At 47.5% G+C, this 21,779-nt stretch overlaps 1 protein-coding gene across 1 annotated transcript in view; it reads right to left on the reverse strand.

The window, feature by feature from the left end:
* Positions 1–21,779, reverse strand: part of SMAD3 (SMAD family member 3) — a 348,680-nt gene that overhangs the window by 47,311 nt on the left and 279,590 nt on the right. The window contains exon 7 of the mRNA XM_085644602.1: positions 14,584–14,721. Coding sequence (XP_085500728.1) covers positions 14,584–14,721 — 138 coding nt within the window. The remainder of the gene's footprint in view (positions 1–14,583; positions 14,722–21,779) is intronic.

Genomic DNA, 21,779 nt, shown 5'->3' on the forward strand with positions numbered 1-21,779 from the left:
CATCCGTCTCTCACCAGGTTAAGAGGTCCGCGTACAGGGTGCCCATACAGAAGCTCGAAGGGGCTGAAGCCCACTCCCTTCTGTGGCACTTCCCTGTAAGAAAAGAGCAAACAGGGTAGGAGGACGTCCCATTTCCTCCGCAGGCTTTCAGGCAGACTTCTGATCATGCCCTTCAAGGTTTTGTTAAACCTTTCCACCAGACCATTGGTCTGGGGGTGGTAAGGAGTTGTGAACCGGTAGGTCACTCCACACTCCTTCCACATTGCCCGCATATACGCTGACATGAAGTTGGTCCCCCTGTCGGACACAACTTCCTTGGGAAAACCCACTCGGGTAAAGATTCCCATCAGGGCCCTTGCCACAACAGGTGCTGTTATGGTCCTCAGAGGTATTGCCTCTGGGTACCGTGTGGCATGATCCACCAGAACCAGGATAAACCTGTGACCAGCTGTAGTTGGTGGATCTAATGGACCCACAATGTCGATGCCCACCCTTTCAAAGGGGGTGCTAACGACAGGAAGTGGTTCCAGGGGAGCTTTCAGCTTCACCCCTGTTTTCCCACTGGCTTGGCAAGACACACATGTCCGGCAGTAGGTATCGGACGACACTTTCATCTGAGGCCAATAAAAGTGTGGGACAAGACGGGCGAAGGTCTTGTCTTGCCCCAGGTGTCCTGCCAATGGTATCTCGTGAGCCAACTCTAACAGGAAGGCTCGAAAACGTTGAGGTACTACCAAGGCTCGTGACGATCCATGTAGGGGTGCCTTGGGTTCACTGTAGAGGAGGCCATCCTCCCAGTAGACACTGTAGTTCCCTTCAACGTTCCCTGCTGCCTGGGCTTCGGCCTGTCGCCTCAGCCCCTCAAGGGTAGGGCACTCCCTCTGGCCCTGGCAGAATTCCTCCCTGGACGGGCCTCCCTCCACGTGCCACTCGGCCGGGATGGGTAAGTCCTCCAGGTTGGTAACGTCCCCCTCCGCAGACTCCTGGTCCACCACCTCCGGTGGCCTATCCGTCCTACGGGGTGGAGACGCCGAGGCAGGCTCCTCCTGTCCTCGGTTCTTCCCTTGACTGGCAGCTGGCTGGGCCTTTGTTCCAGGCTCCAGCCGGAATGAACTCCCTCTTCGGGTAGTCTCGGACCTTGTGCTAACACAGGCCCAGTCAGGTGTACCCAGCATCTCGGTATGAGTCCGGTATTCCACCTCCTTCCAAGCGTTGTGCTCCATGTCATTGCCCAGCAGACAATCGACTGGCACGGCAGGGCTTACGGCAACTCGAAGTGAACCTGCAACCCCCCCCCCATTCAAAGGGAACCTCAGCCACGGGATAGTGACCGGTTCTGCCGTCAGCCATCGCGGCTGGGTGGAGTACATCGGGAATGACTTGCTCTGGAGACACCAGTTGGCTACGTACCATAGTCATACTGGCTCCTGTGTCTCTCAGAGCCTCCCCTCTTTGGCCGTTGATGGTGATCCACTGCCCATACTTTGCAGTATTTGCGGGCACCTGGATCTTAGGAACCATCTCCCGTTCTCCCAGGGACACTAAAGTGACACCCGCCCACTCCCTTCCCTTAGTTAAGGGCATCTCCTCCCCGAGCACTACACTAGCTACTCCGGGGGGCTTTCCTCCAGTGGGAGGGGGTGAGCGTTTCTGACACTTCGGATCTCCTTTATAGTGTCCAACGCCACCGCACTCGTAGCAATGGACAACCCTTGGCTGCTGACTCTGGCCAGGATTAGGGTTTCTGGGTGGGTTAGCCTTAGAGGTGAATCCTGTTCCCTTCCCTTGGAAGTTATTTTGGGGGCCTTTGGAGAACTCCTTTTTCTTTTCCCCTCCTTCTTTCTTTTGGGGGGCGCCCTGTCCGGCCTTTTGAGTATCCCCTCCAGTCCCCCTTGTGGACACCCGGGTACTAGCCCAAATGTCCGCCTCCTCAGCAAGCTTCCGGGGGCTGGTCAGCTTGCTATCCACCAGGTGTTGCCGCAGTTCAGGGAAACATTTCTCGAGTAGGTGTTCCTTCAATACCAGGTCAAACAGCTCCTCGTAGTTCCTGACTTCACTGCCCTGAATCCAACCTTCCAGTGCCTTCTTTGCATAGTCCAGGAAGTCCACCCAATTCTGTGTGCCCAGTTTGTGACTACCCCTGAACTTCTGCCTGTACTTTTCCGGAGTAAGTCCAAACTTCCTGATGAGCGCCAGTTTCATGGTGGGGTAGTGGGTTTGCTCATCCTCTTCGAGGGCCAATAAAGCATCCCTACCAGCTGGAGGCATGTATTTATACAGTCCCCCTCCCCAATACTTCGCTGGAACCCCATGGGCCCTCAATGAGACCTCATAGGCTGCTAGCCACTTGGCGATGTCGTCACCTGCCCCATAGCTCGCTACAATGTCCTTTGGCAGGTAAGGTTTGGATTCCCTGGTGGACTCTTGGTTTTGGCTGCCACCATTAGGAACAGTTGGTGCCCCAATTCTGAGGATCTGAAGCTCTATCTCCTTCAGTCTTATCTCATGAGCCATCCTCTCTTTCTCCGTCTCATGAGCCAACCTCTGTTCCTCCTTCTCCTTCTCCAGCTTTGCTAAATCCAATGTGAGCTGTCTTTTCTCTCTCCGATCTGCTAACTCCACGCTGGATAAGCCCCCACTAGAGGCACGGCTGCCCCCCCTAGAAAGTGTCCTGGGCCCTGCTGACAGGTTCCCCACCTCAGGTTGGTACATCTCAGCCCCCTCGGGGTCAGGCTCTCCATCCCTGTCTTCCTCCTCAGCCTTGCCTTCCCTGCGTGCCTCCCCCCAAGCCCTTAAGCTGGTTTGAAGTGCACCCTTCTTTGCTCCTGGGGGACAGTACACCCCCTCTCGCTGGCAAAACTCCCTGAGTTGGGCCACAGTGTATGTTTCTAAATCTTCAAGAACAAACTCCATCTTGCCCACTCAGGTTAGAGGACAGGTTTTGTGCAGTAGCAATGTAGGGGGGTACCTTTAGTAATACCTCCTCCCACCACCAGAGTAAATTTGGAAAAAACAAAAACCCACAATTAGGAAGGCCGCTCTTGAGAAAACTCCCGGTGTAGGCCTATGGACTACCCACAGTTATTGTTGAGTACATGTAGGCACAGCTCTATCCCACCACTGAACACCAATTTATGTTGGAAACAGCCCACTCCCACTCCGCAGGGTGGTGGTGGACTCCCCGAACACACTGTGGTAGCTTGGCTCGAGTGGTCAGGAAACAGGCGCAGTGCTAAGCATACAATATACCCATACAATAACCATGCGTGCATCCGTTCCAAAAACGACTCTACACCGTAAAAATTATGAAAATATGTTCTCTTTATCTTTCTTCTCTTAGTTGCTGATTGGGAAAATAAATAACAATCACAATATATACATTTTTAAATATAGCAGGTCAAATAAATATTTGCTGTTTGCTGAAATAAATAGGGGTGATTATAAATAACAGGGCATAAATACAAGTGCAATATATACAGTCAATTAAATACTTTGAGGTAATAAATACTGTATCAATAAATACTGTCCCAATAAATACTGTACACCAACAAGTCCTGTGGACCTATAAATTCAGTGCAGCAATAAATAGATAAGAACTTAATAAATACAGTATCCCCAATAAATAATTAGAAGTATACAGTACACTTTGTGAATCAGATGGCACTTCAATTCTTAAGGGCTGAATTGGCCCAGGCACAGCTTGTAGGGTGTGAAAGGCTTGAGGGGTACTACTCCCTGGCTGAGGCAAAGGCTGAGGCCTAAACTGAGGTAGATCAAAAAGGGGGGAAATTCCAATGCCCTGGCTTCCCTCTCCACAGAACCTCTCTAGGTTAGTCCCAGTTCACCCCAGGCACAGTCAGGTGAGTTTCAGCTCCTCCCTAGCCCCTTAGAGTAGTCTCTCAGGTCTCCACAGGGCCTTAGGCGCCCTCTACTCCACTTACTGCCCTTTTCTGATGTTCCGACGCCGCTGGAGTCGTGTCGACGCCGTGAGGCGGTTCCGGTTCGGTCTCGGCACAATGTCAGTTCTTTGACGACGCCGGTAGGCGGTTCCGGTCCGATGTCGGTGGCCTCGGTTCGAACTCGACCTCCGATTCGACGGCGTCGGGCAGTCTCTTCACACGATGTCGACTTCGGGCGGCTCCGGTCCGACGGCGCTCTCGGCTCCGATGACGTCGGCCGGCCTGGCCTCGCTGTCGACTTCCGGCGACTCCGGGGTGCGATCCTCACCCCCGACCTCCGGTGCTCCTCCTCACAGGCTCCGGGCGACTCCGGAGTGCGATCCTCACTCCCGACCTCCGGTGCTCCTCTACCTCGGTCTCCGACGACTCCGGAGGGCAGACTTCACCCTTCCGATGACGCCGCTCGCTCGACCTCGGTTCACCTCCTACTCGACCCTTGGTATTCCACTCGACCTCCGCCGGCGCCCTCTTATGACCTCAGGCGGCTCCGGGTACGACGTCTGCTACCTCAGTCAGCGCCGCTTCTCCACCTCGGGCTCCAGGTCTTCGGCTACTCGACGCCAGGCTCCAGGGAAACCAACTCTCAGGTCAGAATCTTGCTATTCTCTTGGTTCTAAGGCCTGTTCCTGCTGTCCAGGTCCTTAGGATGGGTTTCTTCTTTCTTCTTCCCACACAGGGCTATAGGCTGGGATCCATCAGCTGGGACAAGTATCAAGGGTGGGTTTATGGACCCCACTCCAGGCACAAGTTTCCACCCCTGCTGCTTCACTCCTTCCTCCTTCACTCTTGTGCTCCTCTCTCTTCACCAGTCAGGTGCCAACTGCCAGCTCCAACTGCCAACTGCCTCTCTTATCCTCCCAACATTCTAAACGGTTTCCAACTGTCACACAGTTCTGGAATCTCCTGGAAGGTTCTGGAAGGTGCTGGTAGGTTCCAGTGGATGCTGGTGATGTCATGGGAGGCCACCATTTTGTGCTTCAGGCCCTCAGACAGAAGTTTCAGGGGTAGCTAAAATGGCTCCCTGAATCTGTAGCAACACTAAAAAGAAGTCTGGTGGTTCCCAAAAAGGAAAAATTCAAACAGGGTTTGAGGCAAAAGTGGGACAAAATAAATAATGATGAGGAGGGACCACCCAAAGGGCTGACAGGTCTAACAGAAACCTATGGTTTTTTCAGTGAATTTGCAAGGTTTTTTAAATGCTAATTCCTAACTATAATGTGTGTTAAACCTATGGATTTTTTATTTAATTTTGCACGGTTTTGCTTATTTTTTTTTTTTGCATTTTTTTCCGTGCGCGTACGGTAAGCTGACGTTACGCGTACGTCACGTACGTATCACGTAAGCGCACCGTCCTTATGACGTACGGTGCGTTTTCGTAATACGTACGCGACGTACGCGTACACGCATGCGCGTTGCGCGGAACCAACGTCGCGCTTACGCGGGTGCGTGTAATGCGCATGCGCGAGTGCCGTCATACGTACGCGCCCCGTAAGCGCTCCGTAAGCGTTACGTTTGCGCATGCGCACTTTTTTACGAGCGCGTACCGTAAGCTTACGGAGCGCGCACGGTAGGTCATGTGACCCACAAGGAACACTTTTCATTGGTTTAAACTACTTTCAGTTCCAGAAACTTCAAACACCACACCCATTCCCCTCATTACTGCTTGAGATCCCTTAGGAGAAGGAGCTGGATTGACATTGGGATACAATGGCAGAACAGCAGAGCTCTTCTGAGAGTGAGGCCAGCAGCACCACCATGATCCAGAGAAGGAGGAAACAAAAGACTTCTTTTGTATGGGAGTATTTTACTTTTCCAGAGGGGGAGAAAAAGGTGAATGCTCAATTGGTCACTTGCACACTTTGTGGCCGTGTTTTATCTAAAGTAAATCCAAGGAAGAAATATTCCTTTGGAAATCACTCTATGAAAAGACACCTGCAGGATAGACATCCCAGGACCTTTGCTCGACATACTGGAGAAAACTCTTCAGTAAGTCACCAGAGCCCAACCTCAGATGCTCAGCCGAGTACATCATCGGCAGCTCAGCTGAGCCCTTCCTCTGAGGTGGGAGCATCACCTTCTTCTTTTCCTGTGGACATTAACCCTCGATTTGGGAGGGTTGAAATGAGGTGTACAAGATGTGGTGGTCTTATTGTTTATGGGGAGATCAGTCTTCCCCTTATTAACAATAAGATAGACCAGCATGTTTGTAGACGCTTATAATATTCCCATTCTTTCTTTCCTCTATCCCTGTATTAACCCAACGGCTCTTATAAGAGCCAACCTTACCTCACAATTTTTTTTTATTTTTATTTAAGCTTTCCTTTTTGCAAATTTTTTTTTGCCGTGCGCGCACGGTACGCGTAATTCCGCGAATTTCGCGGAATTTCGCAGTTTACAGCGTGCGCGTACGCTACGCGCATTCGGCGATTTTTCGAAAAAAAAATACATTTCATTTTTGCCCTTGAGGGTCCTTCTGGGACCCCCTGACCAAGGCTAGGGGGTCAGGAACTGTCGAGCCTGCCCCCTTTTCACATTATCCACCTTTTTTATTCACCCCCCTGACAGTGCGAGTGACAAAATGGCGGCCGACACTTCCTCCTTTCTTCCGATTCGAATGTTTACTAAGATCTAACAGCCAATCAGATGTGAGCTCGCGCACGCCACCGTACGCGCACGGTAAGCGCACGGTAAGCGCACCGTAAGCTGCCACAGATATATATATTGATTTAAATGCTATTTTCTCAGAATCTACGGAACAGATTTACACCAAACCTACAAAAGGCACTTGCTTGACCTGGGGACTACCTCTCTGCCAAATTTCATTAAATTCTGTTCAGCCGTTCGGGCTGTAGCTCTGTCTAAAGGTCCTATGGAAAAATGCATGGGAAAAACGCGTTTTGGGACCCCCCTTTTATCTCAGCCCCCGCTTGACGAATCCCCCTGAGACTTTCAGGGTAGGAGCGGAGCGTAGCGCCCCACCTATTTTGAAAAATTCGCGAAGATTCGACGACCGGCGACAAAGTTATTCAAAATAGAATGTTGCGGATTTCCTATGGAAACGTGGTCCTAACTATAACTACCTACTGGCGACCGCCAGTAGGTAATATATATATATATATATATATATATATATATATATATACACATACATACCGCAGGAGTCCTCTGCACAGATCATAATGTCCAGGCGCAGTGCCTCAACTGCCCAGGGAAACAAGTGGAAACATCTTAGAAGAGAGTTTTGCAGTATGACCACACTTCGTCGAGATGTGGAGCAATGAATCAGTGTTCCGAAATGTTCATATCTTGAATGGTTGCGAATGGTGGCCTACACTTCTTCGGTGCAAGTATATATCCCAACTCGGTCTACTGGTACTGTCTACTTCATACATTTTGGGCTGTAACTTATTGTTCCTCTGAGTCTTGCAGAAGATCTTAATCCGCTGCGTTATGCTTAGAGGATTTTCTCTGCAATCCAGTCTTTTCTCTCTGATGAAATGCGCCACTTTCTTTGGATCCGTGAAGTAGTGAGCCTTCCTTTCGGCCATGACTCTTAGTTTAGCAGGGTACAGCATGCTATAATCCATGGGCAGTTCCCGTAATTGTCCTTTGACAGGAAGAAAAGACGATGAATATCCTGAACCTGCTGAGTAAAGTCTGGACACAAGGAAAGCACGGAACCCTCAAATTGGAAAGTTTTCATTTCCAGTGCTCTATGTAGTGCTGCATCTCGGTCCCTATAGTTCAGGAGTTGTGCCATTATTGGCCGCGGACTAGCCCATGGGACCAGCTGCAGCGCCAGAGATCAATGTGCTTGTTCCACGACAAACAGTTCCGAGAATATGTACCTCACCAGCAATGTACTAAGATGGTCCCCACGTATCTTTCCATATTCTCAATGTTGGTTGACTCCACCACACCCACAATGCGGATATTGTTCCTTCTAGAATGGGCCTCCAAGTCTTCAGCTTCGAGTTGGAGGGTGTGGAGGAGCTTGTCTACCTATTTTGGCCTTCGTAGATTTCTCCTCCAACCTGTCTTCTGCGTTTGATACACTTTGCTCTACGGCATCCAGTCACTCAGTATGCTTGTCGAGCCCTTCTGTCATACGATCCATCCTGAAATTGAGCATGTCTATCTTACCATCTATTTTTGTTAGACTTCACTGCATGGAGGTATTTTCTTCAGCTCAGGATCTGTGGAGGAGTCCATGGTCTCCTTCTCCGAGTCTGCCTTGCGTATTTCTTGTTCTTTTTGGCCAGGGGTCCTGCGGGCTTCAAATGCAGCTTAGATTGCGTTTTGTCTGTTTTACCCATCTCCTCGAATCTTTTGGGGGCAGCTGGCTGCCTCTACCAGAGAGCACCCGCACACAGTGCCCCACAATATAGTGTATTATCTTACTCAAACACTGGCTAGTTGGGGGTGAGAGGGCATCATAATAGCACCCAGCGCAGATCCAATTCTCCTCTCACTGTCCACAAGGATAAGCAGTCTACGTACAGGTGCCGGGATCCCACCCACTGAGCCTCTCTACAACTACCTAACGGGCTTCTGCGCATCTGTTGCGTGTTGCTAATATTCAAAATGAAGGAGAGCAGTCTTGGCTCCCTCCCAGGCATGCTCCTTTGACTTAGAACTCCTGTCTGTAGGAGCAGCGACGTGGAGGCCCAACTGTGGTGCCACTGCAGTTACACTACACACTAATATACGCTGTCCATGAGAGCCAACACCAGATGAGTAGGGTCCTCCTAGTTCCATGCATGGCACAATAAACTTGCCCCCAGGGAGACCCGCATGTGTCAGGCTTAGCATGCGCTCCACTTAGCGGGTCGCTACATGTGAGGGATCAGCGCTCCCGTTGGCCCAAGAGTTTCTTGCCACACTGCTCAAGCAGCCGCCTCCGGGGCCGGAGAAAGGCCGGCCATCCTCATCTTTCCTTCGCATGTAGGGAGGGGTACAAGCCTCACCTTCTGGGGCCGGCACTCGCAGGCAATCTCATCTGCCTTCGGAGTCGCAGCGTCAGCTCTCTCACTCCACAGCAGGATTGGGTCACAACCACCATGGCCTGGATCTCGCCAGCCCGCAGTGACATTGAAGTGTGGCCGAAGCATGTCTCGGCCACGCCCGCCCACATCCGTCCAGCCAAGCTGAGAACCGGGCCGCACGTACGGAGCTGTCTCCCACCACCTTCCACCAGCTGCTGAGCGCCTCCTTCCCCAGGAACTCCCAGGAGGGTGGGAGGCCCATGGGCACCGCAGGAGCGGAAAGGTATAATGTTATTGCAGGATTTTTGCGAATGATGAGGTCGGGTTATCAGAGCCTCTTTAGTTTGCAGCCATCTTAGAGCCGGGCAAGATCTGCCCCCATGCTTTCACATTATTACTGTTAAAGTGCAGAATAAATACTTTACACTCTGCCTTTAAGTTAAGCCTTACAACAAACAATTGATGGACGGAATGCTGACAATGCAGACATTCTCCCCCAGACAAGAGATCTGGGTTAAATCCATCGTTCTTTTGCCCACTACACCACCCCAGTTTAGACATGGCCATATGCAAATCAGTCTTGACCCTGTGCCTCATGGGAACAGTCCAGCCCGAACTGCCAAGCCATGTCTTCCCTGGACCGGAATCAAGCATCCTAGGACCGGTTTCTGGCTATCAGCCGTCATCAGCCAGGATAGCTTGACTCCAGTGGCGTAGTGAGCACGGGTCCCACGTCTGGGAATACCCATCCCACTTAGGGCGAAAAGCGTTACAACAAACAATCGATGGACGGGATGCTGACAATGCAGACATTCTCCCCCAGTCAAGAGATCTGGGTTAAATCCATCGTTCTTTTGCCCACTACACCACCCCAGTTTAGACATGGCCATATGCTAATCAGTCTTGACCCTGTGGCTCATGGGAACAGTCCAGCCCGAACTGCCAAGCCATGTCTTCCCTGGACCGGAATCAAGCATCCTAGGACCGGTTTCTGGCTATCAGCCGTCATCAGCCAGGATAGCTTGACTCCAGTGGCGTAGTGAGCACGGGTCCCACGTCTGGGAATACCCATCCCACTTAGGGCGAAAAGCGTTACAACAAACAACTGATGGACGGAATGCTGACAATGCAGACATTCTCCCCCAGTCAAGAGATCTGGGTTAAATCCATCGTTCTTTTGCCCACTACACCACCCCAGTTTAGACATGGCCATATGCAAATCAGTCTTGACCCTGTGCCTCATGGGAACAGTCCAGCCCGAACTGCCAAGCCATGTCTTCCCTGGACCGGAATCAAGCATCCTAGGACCGGTTTCTGGCTATCAGCCGTCATCAGCCAGGATAGCTTGACTCCAGTGGCGTAGTGAGCACGGGTCCCACGTCTGGGAATACCCATCCCACTTAGGGCGAAAAGCGTAACAACAAACAATTGATGGACGGAATGCTGACAATGCAGACATTCTCCCCCGGTCAAGAGATCTGGGTTAAATCCATCGTTCTTTTGCCCACTACACCACTGGGATGGGTATTCCCCCTAAGTGGGATGGGTATTCCCAGACGTGGGACCCGTGCTCTCTACGCCACTGGAGTCAAGCTATCCTGGCTGATGACGGCTGATAGCCAGAAACCGGTCCTAGGATGCTTGATTCCGGTCCAGGGAAGACATGGCTTGGCAGTTCGGGCTGGACTGTTCCCATGAGGCACAGGGTCAAGACTGATTTGCATATGGCTATGTCTAAACTGGAGTGGTGTAGTGGGCAAAAGAACGATGGATTTAACCCAGATCTCTTGACTGGGGGAGAATGTTTGCATTGTCAGCATTCCGTCCATCATTTGTTTGTTGTAACGCTTTTCGCCCTAAGTGGGATGGGTATTCCCAGACGTGGGACCCGTGCTCACTACGCCACTGGAGTCAAGCTATCCTGGCTGATGACGGCTGATAGCCAGAAACCGGTCCTAGGATGCTTGATTCCGGTCCAGGGAAGACATGGCTTGGCAGTTCGGGCTGGACTGTTCCCATGAGGCACAGGGTCAAGACTGATTTGCATATGGCCATGTCTAAACTGGAGTGGTGTAGTGGGCAAAAGAACGATGGATTTAACCCAGATCTCTTGACTGGGGGAGAATGTTTGCATTGTCAGCATTCCGTCCATCATTTGTTTGTTGTAACGCTTTTCGCCCTAAGTGGGATGGGTATTCCCAGACGTGGGACCCGTGCTCACTACGCCACTGGAGTCAAGCTATCCTGGCTGATGACGGCTGATAGCCAGAAACCGGTCCTAGGATGCTTGATTCCGGTCCAGGGAAGACATGGCTTGGCAGTTCGGGCTGGACTGTTCCCATGAGGCACAGGGTCAAGACTGATTTGCATATGGCCATGTCTAAACTGGAGTGGTGTAGTGGGCAAAAGAACGATGGATTTAACCCAGATCTCTTGACTGGGGGAGAATGTTTGCATTGTCAGCATTCCGTCCATCATTTGTTTGTTGTAACGCTTTTCGCCCTAAGTGGGATGGGTATTCCCAGACGTGGGACCCGTGCTCACTACGCCACTGGAGTCAAGCTATCCTGGCTGATGACGGCTGATAGCCAGAAACCGGTCCTAGGATGCTTGATTCCGGTCCAGGGAAGACATGGCTTGGCAGTTCGGGCTGGACTGTTCCCATGAGGCACAGGGTCAAGACTGATTTGCATATGGCCATGTCTAAACTGGAGTGGTGTAGTGGGCAAAAGAACGATGGATTTAACCCAGATCTCTTGACTGGGGGAGAATGTGTGCATTGTCAGCATTCCGTCCATCATTTGTTTGTTGTAACGCTTTTCGCCCTAAGTGGGATGGGTATTCCCAGACGTGGGACCCGTGCTCACTACGCCACTGGAGTCAAGCTATCCTGGCTGATGACGGCTGATAGCCAGAAACCGGTCCTAGGATGCTTGATTCCGGTCCAGGGAAGACATGGCTTGGCAGTTCGGGCTGGACTGTTCCCATGAGGCACAGGGTCAAGACTGATTTGCATATGGCCATGTCTAAACTGGAGTGGTGTAGTGGGCAAAAGAACGATGGATTTAACCCAGATCTCTTGACTGGGGGAGAATGTTTGCATTGTCAGCATTCCGTCCATCATTTGTTTGTTGTAACGCTTTAAGTTAAGCCTGACTGCTTTATGCCAATTTACCAGAGAGTTAAGTATAGGTTAATTAAGTGACTTTTGTGGTTCTCCCTGACAAGGATTGTGCTTGTTTCAGCCCGAGTGGGGCTTCCATCACCCTCAAAGAATAACACCAATTTCTTACAGTCTTTCTCTCCACTAGACCTACCCCCTTAAGGGTCTTCGTTTCTTTATTGAGTTTAAGAATCTTCTCCTTAGTGTACTGACCAAACAGGGCAGATATGGAGAAGGGGAGGTTCATTATTTTCAGCTGGATGTCAGGCTTGAAGAGGGACACACTGTGGTCCAGGACAAAGGACCTTTCCTTTAGCATCTCTTTGAAGTCTTGCTGCCTGTGTCAAGAGAGATCATCAATGAAGAATTAAATTCTTCCCAAGTTTCATCAAAGGTATCTTCCTAGGAAGACAGTAGCACTTCTTTAAAGCTGAAGTGACAGTTCGGTGAAATTTCCTGCCTCTAGTGTGTATACACTTACAGCCCCTCTCTGGAGGAGCAGTAGTCTTCGGGGCCAAAGGATCCCTTGAGGAGCAGTAGTCTTTTGGGCCAAATCATGCTGGCTCCGGTCTCTCGGTTATCCCTCCTTTAGAGTCTATATATCTCCATCATTCTCCTGTACGTTTTACTCCATTGGTGGAAGTGCAGCTAGATGTCCATACCTTTTGAACCTGTGGCGTTGTGCTCTCTAATGACAGTAATGTGCCTCATCTGGGTGCATCACTGCCCTCTTTTTACAGCAATGCTCCACTGCCTTTGGGACTGGACTGCAGTCTCGGCTGCCTTGCCAAATTGCAGATCGCTTCCTAAACTTTTGTTCGACATTCACAACTTACTGGCTGAAAACAAGTTTGATCTTCTGTTTGACGGAGACCTGGCTTACATATACCTATTTGTCAAACATAGCCTTAGCTATCCTGCAGGGCTTCTCTATTCAATTTTTTAATAGGCAGTGGAGGCCTTATACTTCAGGGCTTCCTGGATAGTGTGTTATCAGTGGGTGGAAGCACTCAACCGTCTTTGTTAATAAGCACACTTTGCTCCAGACAGAACGTGGTTATAGGTACGATCTTTAGGCCTATAACTTAAATATGCATTTCATTTGCAAATGTAGGACAGGGATTTAAGCTTGGCTTTAAACTGCCCTGCGCAGTATTCTTGCGTGCATCTCTCCCCAACCAAATCTAGTCTGTCGCCTGGGGGAAGTTGACAGGGTGAGAAATATGTGGTTAGAAGTATCCATGAACAGATTTGGTTATCATCTATGTGTATATATTTTGTGTGAAAGGTGCTCTAGGAAAGGAGTAGGTCACTTTTTTCACCTGCTAAAGTATGTATTAAAGTTTAAGCAAAAGTGATAATCCCAGGAACACCTCAGACAGACAACAAAATAATTTAAATGGCCAGTGTACCATTCCTCTCTTTGGTCTCGGAATTACTAAAAAACAGATCTCCACAAATAACATTGTGTGTGTGTTTAAAATAGTTAAGCAGAATCGGAGGAGATATTCAGAACTTAATCTCAGCAGGATGACTTGCTAAAGAATCCAGACGTTATGAAGGCTCTCAATTTCTGACCGGACTGGTTCACGGCTATTCATTGAATGTAAAAGCTCTCCTTCTCTACCAGAGAAATAGAGCTTGCCTCCTGAAAAGTCATGTAGTCCATGCTACTCCTGCACAACATTCACACTCTTGCAGCCTGGTCCACTGCAGCATCAGCTGCCTTCAGAGATGTATATCTTGCATGAAATATGTAAAGTGGTGATCTGTAATACTCTTGCAAGGCCATGATGGCCATATGATAGATGCCATGCTGCCACCATTTCCACCACGAATAAGGCACTGAAATATCCACTACCTGGCACTAAATAGGTTGCATGTAATTCTATACACAAGGTAATGACTATTAGTCGAGCCCCTGAATTCCATCCTGGACATAACAATCTGCGCTCACAGCCAGAGAAGTTGGAGGCTTGAGGAAAGAAGACAGAGTTTAAATAATTGGGGGCATGCAGGAATGCCGGTGCGATCTGACATTTAAAGGCTTTTTTTTTTTAAAAGAAAATTCTTATTCTTTTATTTTTTTGTTTGTTTAGGAGCTATTTATTTGCTCTAGACTCTTATAATGATTTGTATGCCTCTTGGGGGCTACTGATTCGGTTAAAGGAGTAAAAAAAAGTCATAATTAAGATTATGAGTATCTATTTGTCTGACCATCACAGAATGAAAATTAGAAGAATTATTGTCTATGTACATCTGCTACACAAACGTACAGGGCTAAAGTCATTTAACATTTTCACTAAACTTTATTTGCACTTTGTTTTAGAGGCAGCACTTTTTTAGAAGTTCCTTGGGTTGAAGGTGCGACATAAAGTAAACAGATATACAGAAAAAGAATATTGTTTGCAATTTTTCATACATTTCTACACAAGAATGAGCAATCAATCAATGGTGTTTGAGCAGTCTGAGTTACCTGGAGGAATCTTGCAGACGGTTGCTGGATGCCAGCCGTATCGTTGGTTACAGTTTGGAGACTGAACAAAAATGGCACTGTCACTGAGGCACTCAGCAAACACTTCTCCACCAATGTAATACAGCCGAACACCTCGTCCTGAGAATATAGTAGAGAGTCCGATACAAGAGAATTAATTTTAGAAGAAACTCTTGAATCAACGTATGAATTTTAATTATGAGTTTGTTTTTTGCATATGACTATACACACACACACATACATCAAGAGCTGTTTAACTACACCGAAGCAGAAAACGCAATAAAGTAAGCAGCTTGGGTTCAACTTTTCACTGAAATTGCAGTGTGAGCACTTGACATGAAAGCAGGAGAGCATGAAAAAAAATGATTTAACTATAACTTTATGGCGAATGTTACTCCTCATCCAAGCTCCAAGATGTTCCTATTCCCAACAAAAGTGTATCCTACAACTTAGTAATTAAATTTGGAAACGGTTTCCCAAAGTTATTAATCAAAATTGTGCAAAGCTGGCACCACATATATGGCCATGACCTCTTCTCGTGTCCACTTCTTCCATGCAGGTTTCAACTTCAGGAAGTCTTGCAAAGCATATTGGTGTAATGACCTAATCAATATCATCGGAATTGGTGGCATAGAGAGCCTTGGACTACAAGTAGTCGAGTGAACATACATTAGGATACCCTCCCACGTCATGACATGCTCCATCTCCCAACCAACTGGTAGATTTCTTACTTGAGGAAGAAAGTAAAGGATGAGAAAATAAATCCTACTAGCAGTCAATGTATTCCTCAAGACTGCTTAGCCAAATTTTCACATTAGTAGTAGAAGGTGCATCATGTGCAGGAGACTGGAACTGTTCCTCAATCGCGCAGTATTGAGCGGCTGGGGGCTTTCAGATATTTCTAGGCCATTCAACCTTCATTAATGTAAGTGGTTCCACATATCAGGCTGCTATTCACACAACTACACCTGCCAGAGCCTTGTGATCCGGTGTCTGTTGGTTAGTCTTAGACTGTTCAGGTCCATTCAACCATCCATCCTGGCTTTAAGAGCTGGTTTGCCCATGCTTCTAAATTGCACATGTGCTGCCTCTTCCAACAGTTAAGGTTTCTGGGTCTTGGTAGTGTTGGAATCCTCTGATTCTGGGCAAGTGGTCCACACCTGGAATCATAACAGAGCTTCACAGTGCCGATGAGACACATTCTTCATTATGAATATGTATAAATGTAAAGCTGTTCTCTTGCCCCTAACCTTACAACCAGTGTTAAATTCCATGGAGGGCACAATCCTGTGTTGGCTGGTAACGGCAATGTGGGACTGGACCATCTGTTTGGAAGATTTTTCTTTAGGTGTCCTGCAAGGCAAGGGGGCTCTGTCTACAGGGCAGACACACTGAACATACTCCCCAAAAGGCAGACCTCAGCCAGTAGTCCTCAACCCCATCATTAAGACCTACGATCTGACACAAGGAGAACTCCTGACAAATTCTGTAAATTCTGGTAAACGGTATAGGGCGACTTGTCAGTGGCAGTTATAGTACAAGTAGCCTTGCAGAAGATTTAGAATCAAGGAGTTCAGAGTGACTAGGACCAGAATTGTTTTTGGAGAAAAGGGCACCCCTGCACCAGCTGAATTACAATGATCCTCCAGGAGTGAAATATCAGAGGAAGTCTGATCCACAGATAAGTCAACTGAACTCTTTGGCACCAGCAAGGCAAGAGTAGTGGGCTTGAGCTTCCATCCGATGTGCCTCTTCTTGGTTAGGGGAATTAGTCAGAGAAAGAAGGCTAGTGATGAAAATTGGTCCTTACCTTGAGGGCCTGGTAAGCCCTCTCTAGCTTGAAAGGTTGTGGGGATTGATGGTACTATTCGTCTGGAACTCTAAAACTTGACCAGGATTGTTTTTATGTTATACTGTGGGAGCACCTACCCCACTGACCTTTCAAAAACATTATTTACTTTGAGAAGAAGGTCGCTGTCCTTGTTTTCTGTGTTCTGCTTCATGTCCAAATATATCTGCACTGTTAGGTTTGTAAGTTTAAGTTTTGAGAAAAAAGTGGTTTGATTTGCTGAGAAAAGTTCTATTTTGCAAACTCACAAAGATAATTCATAGATCAAACCTCATGAAGAGGAAGGAATGAGATTCTCTTGGTTCGCAATTACATGATTCGTGACCTGGGAAAGGTAATTCAGGTACCAGATACTGCAAACATTTTTAAAGAGCCATTGGAAGAGCAAGCTGATTGCAGCTTAACTTCATAGGAAAAAGGCAAGTGCACACTCAGGAAAGATGGAAAATGCCCTCAATTCCCTAAAAACTGAACAGAAGTGCAGTTTGTGAACCAGTGTATGGTTTGTGAACCTAGGCTGATAACTTAAGTGTTAAAAACAGTTCACAAACATGGCCCACACCAAATAGATTCGAATAAGCCTCACAAACTGATTGACCAAACTACCACCATGCAATGATGTTGTTAATATTAGTGGTTCATGACCTGGAGAACCCAGTTTATGAACCAAAATAAGTTGCCTACCTTCAGTAAAACTCTTTCCAGACTTGTCCTTCTGGAGGATTACTTCTAATTGCAGATTAAGCACAAGAGAACCAAAACAGTACCTTCCCCAAGGTGGAGGGCCTGTGGTGTAGGCTCAAACCAAAATGTTTTGCATAACCGACCAGGCAAAATGTCCTTCCTGTTTACCTGGATGTCAAGACAGTAGTCCTTTGTGAACATATGCACAGACTCCCACAATGTAGCCTGGCAGATGTAATGGATAGGCACCTCTCAAGCCAATGCAGAGTTAGCAGCCTTGGTAGAATGAGCTCTGACTCTCTTGGGGCTGTTTCTTAGCCGGTGCATAGCAGATCTTAATGCAAACGTCTATCCACCTCAACAAAGTCCTCTTCTGATTAGCCTTCCCTTTCTTTGCACCCGAGGACCCCCAAAAATGTTTCTTTTAAACCATTTTTTTCTTCAAAATAAATCAAGCTACATCACATGGACATAATATAACCATAGGGGCGATGCCCTACACATTGGAAATATGAATAACAACAGTAAGTCCAACAGAGAATGGAGTATTTTCGTGGCTCGGGTGAGGAGGAGGTATTAAATACAGTCTTACGGAAGAGAACAAAAAAACGAACTAGCCTGATGCGAAAACAAATAAAATGAAAGACCATCATGGATAGAGCCAATATGTACAGAAAGGGCGGGGACTGATGCCTGTGGACAAGGGCAGCCTCCAAGTGAGTGGTCTGGGTCTTGGAGGGAAACAAAGCAGTGGGTGGGGGCCAGCAACAAGGAGTACTCAAACAGTGGGTTAATGAGTGAGGTTGTTGATCTTAGGCATAGGAGTCACGCTACTGGGGTCTCGTATCATCCTTGAGTCATATACCTTAAACAATTAATCAAGTTGCCCCATAAAGCTGCAATAGAGCGTTTTCTTAACTTTCTGGTTACTTCCTTCCTCAGGTAGACGGACTCGCCTTCAAGCCCACTAAACATGTTAGCATAAAGGTTGGGTACCCCAGGCAAGGAGAAGCCCTTTCAATACATTGTTATTGAATAGAAAGCTAGAAAGGCGGATAGGTGCAGTAATCTACTAGTTACTTTACCAGATTTGGGGAGTGAAGAAAGTCTGAGTTGGCAACATTCTAGACTTATAAATCTTGTAGACCAGAGGTGGATGTTAGTATAGTGGTAATCTCACTCCTGTTAAGCTAACAGCTGGATAACCTCAGAACGTGTGTTCGATGTCTGCTGCAGGAGCAAAGCAACAAGAGCAGACAAGCTTAGCAGTTATATACATTTTACTCAACCATGCCGGGATTAAGTAATGGTGTGAGAGCAATCTATCCCATTACTTCTGCTTAAATAGATGGCCAATCTCCACCTCCCATTATGTGTGCTGCTCAGCTAGAGGAGTTTACGGTCTGATGGGGATAGCTCTAACAACCCAAAGATTATTCTTCAACAAAGTTCCTATAGCACAACGAGTGACAGGTGAAGGTGGGTGGCTGGCTCAGTGTGGATAATAACCCATAGTGTACCAAGGGCTGCAATGAGGTGTTGGTGTGTTAAATTCGGCCTCTGTCATGCCAAATTGCTCAGCCAATGTGTCAAAGGGCATTAACACTGTTGTGAAATAAATTGGCCATATAGTGAACCCTGAGCTCCCCCATCCCAGTGGATTGTAATGCTCCCTCTAAAGTAATGGCAACTGCACAAAGAATCCCAGATGCATAGGGTATGGTGTTGAGTGAGACACGCATCTGTACAGTTTCTTGGGGTGTTTCAACGAGGCAACTTTAGGTGAAAGTGATACTGACCTCCTGTTTATGTAAGAACACCACCTCGGACATAAAACAGCCAACCAACCAATGATCTGTGGAAAGCTTCAATTTGGATAGAACAATCCCACACTGTTCATTGTTCCAAATCGAAATCACCCATCATGCCATCAAAGGTGTTAAAGATGCTTCTGGGTACGTGGAGCAGCAGACTTGCTAACTAATATAGTAACCTCGACAACATTACCATCTTCACTCGGCCTGGGACCGTCCGAGGTAGGAATTTACAAACTGTGTTCTGTGCCATGCGTGAGGATCCTACGGTCAGTAAGTTCCCATCACCCTGTTCCTTATGTGAGTGATATATGTTGATATCATGGTATTTGAAGGTGAGCTCTCCCATTTAACCAGATGCCCGTCTAATACTATGTTGTGCCTGAGGCAGTTGGGGCTCAGTGAAACAGGCAAGCCATTGTCCAGTTAACACCAACGTCACAGGCCATCCTGAATATGTCCAGTGCCTGCGCCATAGCCGATACTGGGATGATGCACTCTCAACCCAGCCGACGAAAGTGAAGAGCCAAGGGCTCTCTGGAGAAAGCAAATAACAATTGTACGATTGGACACCCTTCTTGTGTACCTCTGTAAATGGAGAAAGAGTCCAAAATGAGCTGATCTGTTCTCACCCTGGCCGACGGCTGCAAATACAGCAGCTTAATTAATTGCATTATTTTGTTGATGAGACCTATCATTTGTAGCAGTGTGAACATATAACTCCAATAGGGCATATCAAATACGTTTTACAAGTCTATAAACTAAGCAGATAGCAAAGGGACACCTTGGTGGCCCCTCTTCCAGCAGGTAATGTAAGCAAAATATAATAAGGGATGCAGACCTGCATAATGAAACCATTTTGGTTGGAATGAACAAACCTAGGCATAACTGTCATCTGCTTCATCACTAGAATTGTACTTATGATCTTGTAGTCATTGTTAAGGATCGATAAGAATCTATCAGAGGTGACTTCCAAAAGGTTGCTGACCACCTTAGTTATAGAAACTAAGAGAGTCTCACGCATGGAGAGAGACATCACCCCTTCGTGCAATGCTGAATTATATAACTCCGCCAATTTCAGAAGGTATGGTAAAGTTTAATTCGAAGGCTGTCCAGGCCAGGGGATTGACACTTCACAAAGTCGCAAACTGCACCTCGAATCTTCTTTTCTGTGATCGGGCCCTTCAGGGAATCCATATACTCAGCGAGAATACTGATCAGAAATAATCCAACTAGGAACTTGGTGATGTGAAGTTGCAAAGGAGAGGGCTCCGGGCTATACAAGGCACAATAGTGAGAGTAGAAATCAGTTTGGACTGCTGCCTGCGATCGAACAATGTTGTTCAGGGTGGGCCGGAAGGCTGTATCCTGTTTAATCAACCAAGTGAGTAAGTGACCAGATTTATCCTTCTCACTGCGTGACTTTGCAAAGGTGAGCTTTGTAATATATGCAGGGTGATTCAATCAGGTGCGCATGATGCTCTCTAGTCACTAACAGCACTGTTATGGATGTGTCCTAAGTAAGTGCAGCCCGTTCTAAATTTACGAGGCGTTGTTCTAGCTCCTCCCTCATTATTATGCATGCCTCTCATACTGTTTATATACACTGCCCGCTCTGTATTGTTCTAAACGCATCCCACTTGAAGAGGCTAGTGGAGCCCATGCTGCTATTTTCAGCGAAGTAGTGTGCTATGGCCTTTAAAATGTTCTCACAGAAGGCAGGATTTTCCTAGGCAGAGAGCTGCAGTCTCCAGATAGTGACTGGGGTGATATGCCTACCCCAAGTAAGATGCAATATTGAAAGATTATGACCTGAGACTAACCTGTCAAGATATATTTAGCATTAGACGCAAGGAGTTGCAATGTAGTTGGACAAAGAAAGCAGCCCACCATCTTTATCGTGCAGTCATTACCATTACCATGCAGTCATTACCACACATTGCCTTCACAAAACAAGTCTTTACCACACATATTCCTTTATTATGCATACCTTTACAAGGAAAATGTAAGTATATCGCAGGAAAGTAGTGAAACCGCTATATATTTATTACCTACTGGCAGTCGCCAGTGGGTAGTTATAGTTAGGACCAGGTTTCTATAGAAAATGCGTTTTTTTTAAACTTACCTATATCTCTGGTGCCATTTGACCAATCTTCACAACGTTTTCCTAAAAAAGTGCACTGGTGATTCTTGTTGTACATGGAAACTTTTGGGTGATTTGTCAAGCGGGGGTTGAGAAAATTGTGTTGTCCCATGCTAATTCCTATAGGAGCTTTGAATACGACTACAACACAAAAGGCTGGGTTGAATTAAGCAAATATGAAAGAAAGCTAGTTTTTGGTCCACAGATTGTACTTTTTGATATTTGGTGTAAATCCGTTCAGTAGTTGTTGAGAAATGTAAGGTAATCCAAACAAGGATATCTGTGGTCGCGATGACTTCGCGAATAATATCAAGCTTGTGCAGGGAAATGCAGAGCTCGGATTGGCTACCAACACTTGAACCAGTTCAAGAGTTGGAAGCCATCTTTGAACTCTGCCTCAGCCGAGTCCCCCACAAAAAGTGAAAAAAAGAAAAGGGGGGCAGGGTAGGAATACCCGGACCCCCAAGCCTTGGTCTTGGGGTCCCAGAGAGACCCAAGCAACGCAAAAAAACATTTTTTTTAATGACTATTTGCTACAAAAAAAATAAAAAAATAAAAATGAGGGCTCTGCACTGGTTTTGTAAAGGGCCCCCAGGTGGGCCAGGTCCCACGGACATTGTTTAGAAGGAGGGGGGCACCAGCGGGTCCCTCTCCATGGGCTCTCTAAGCCCCGGGGACAACCACCTCT

Source organism: Triturus cristatus, chromosome 3_1 (assembly GCF_964204655.1).
Source record: "Triturus cristatus chromosome 3_1, aTriCri1.1, whole genome shotgun sequence".
In the NCBI taxonomy this organism is placed as follows: domain Eukaryota; kingdom Metazoa; phylum Chordata; class Amphibia; order Caudata; family Salamandridae; genus Triturus; species Triturus cristatus.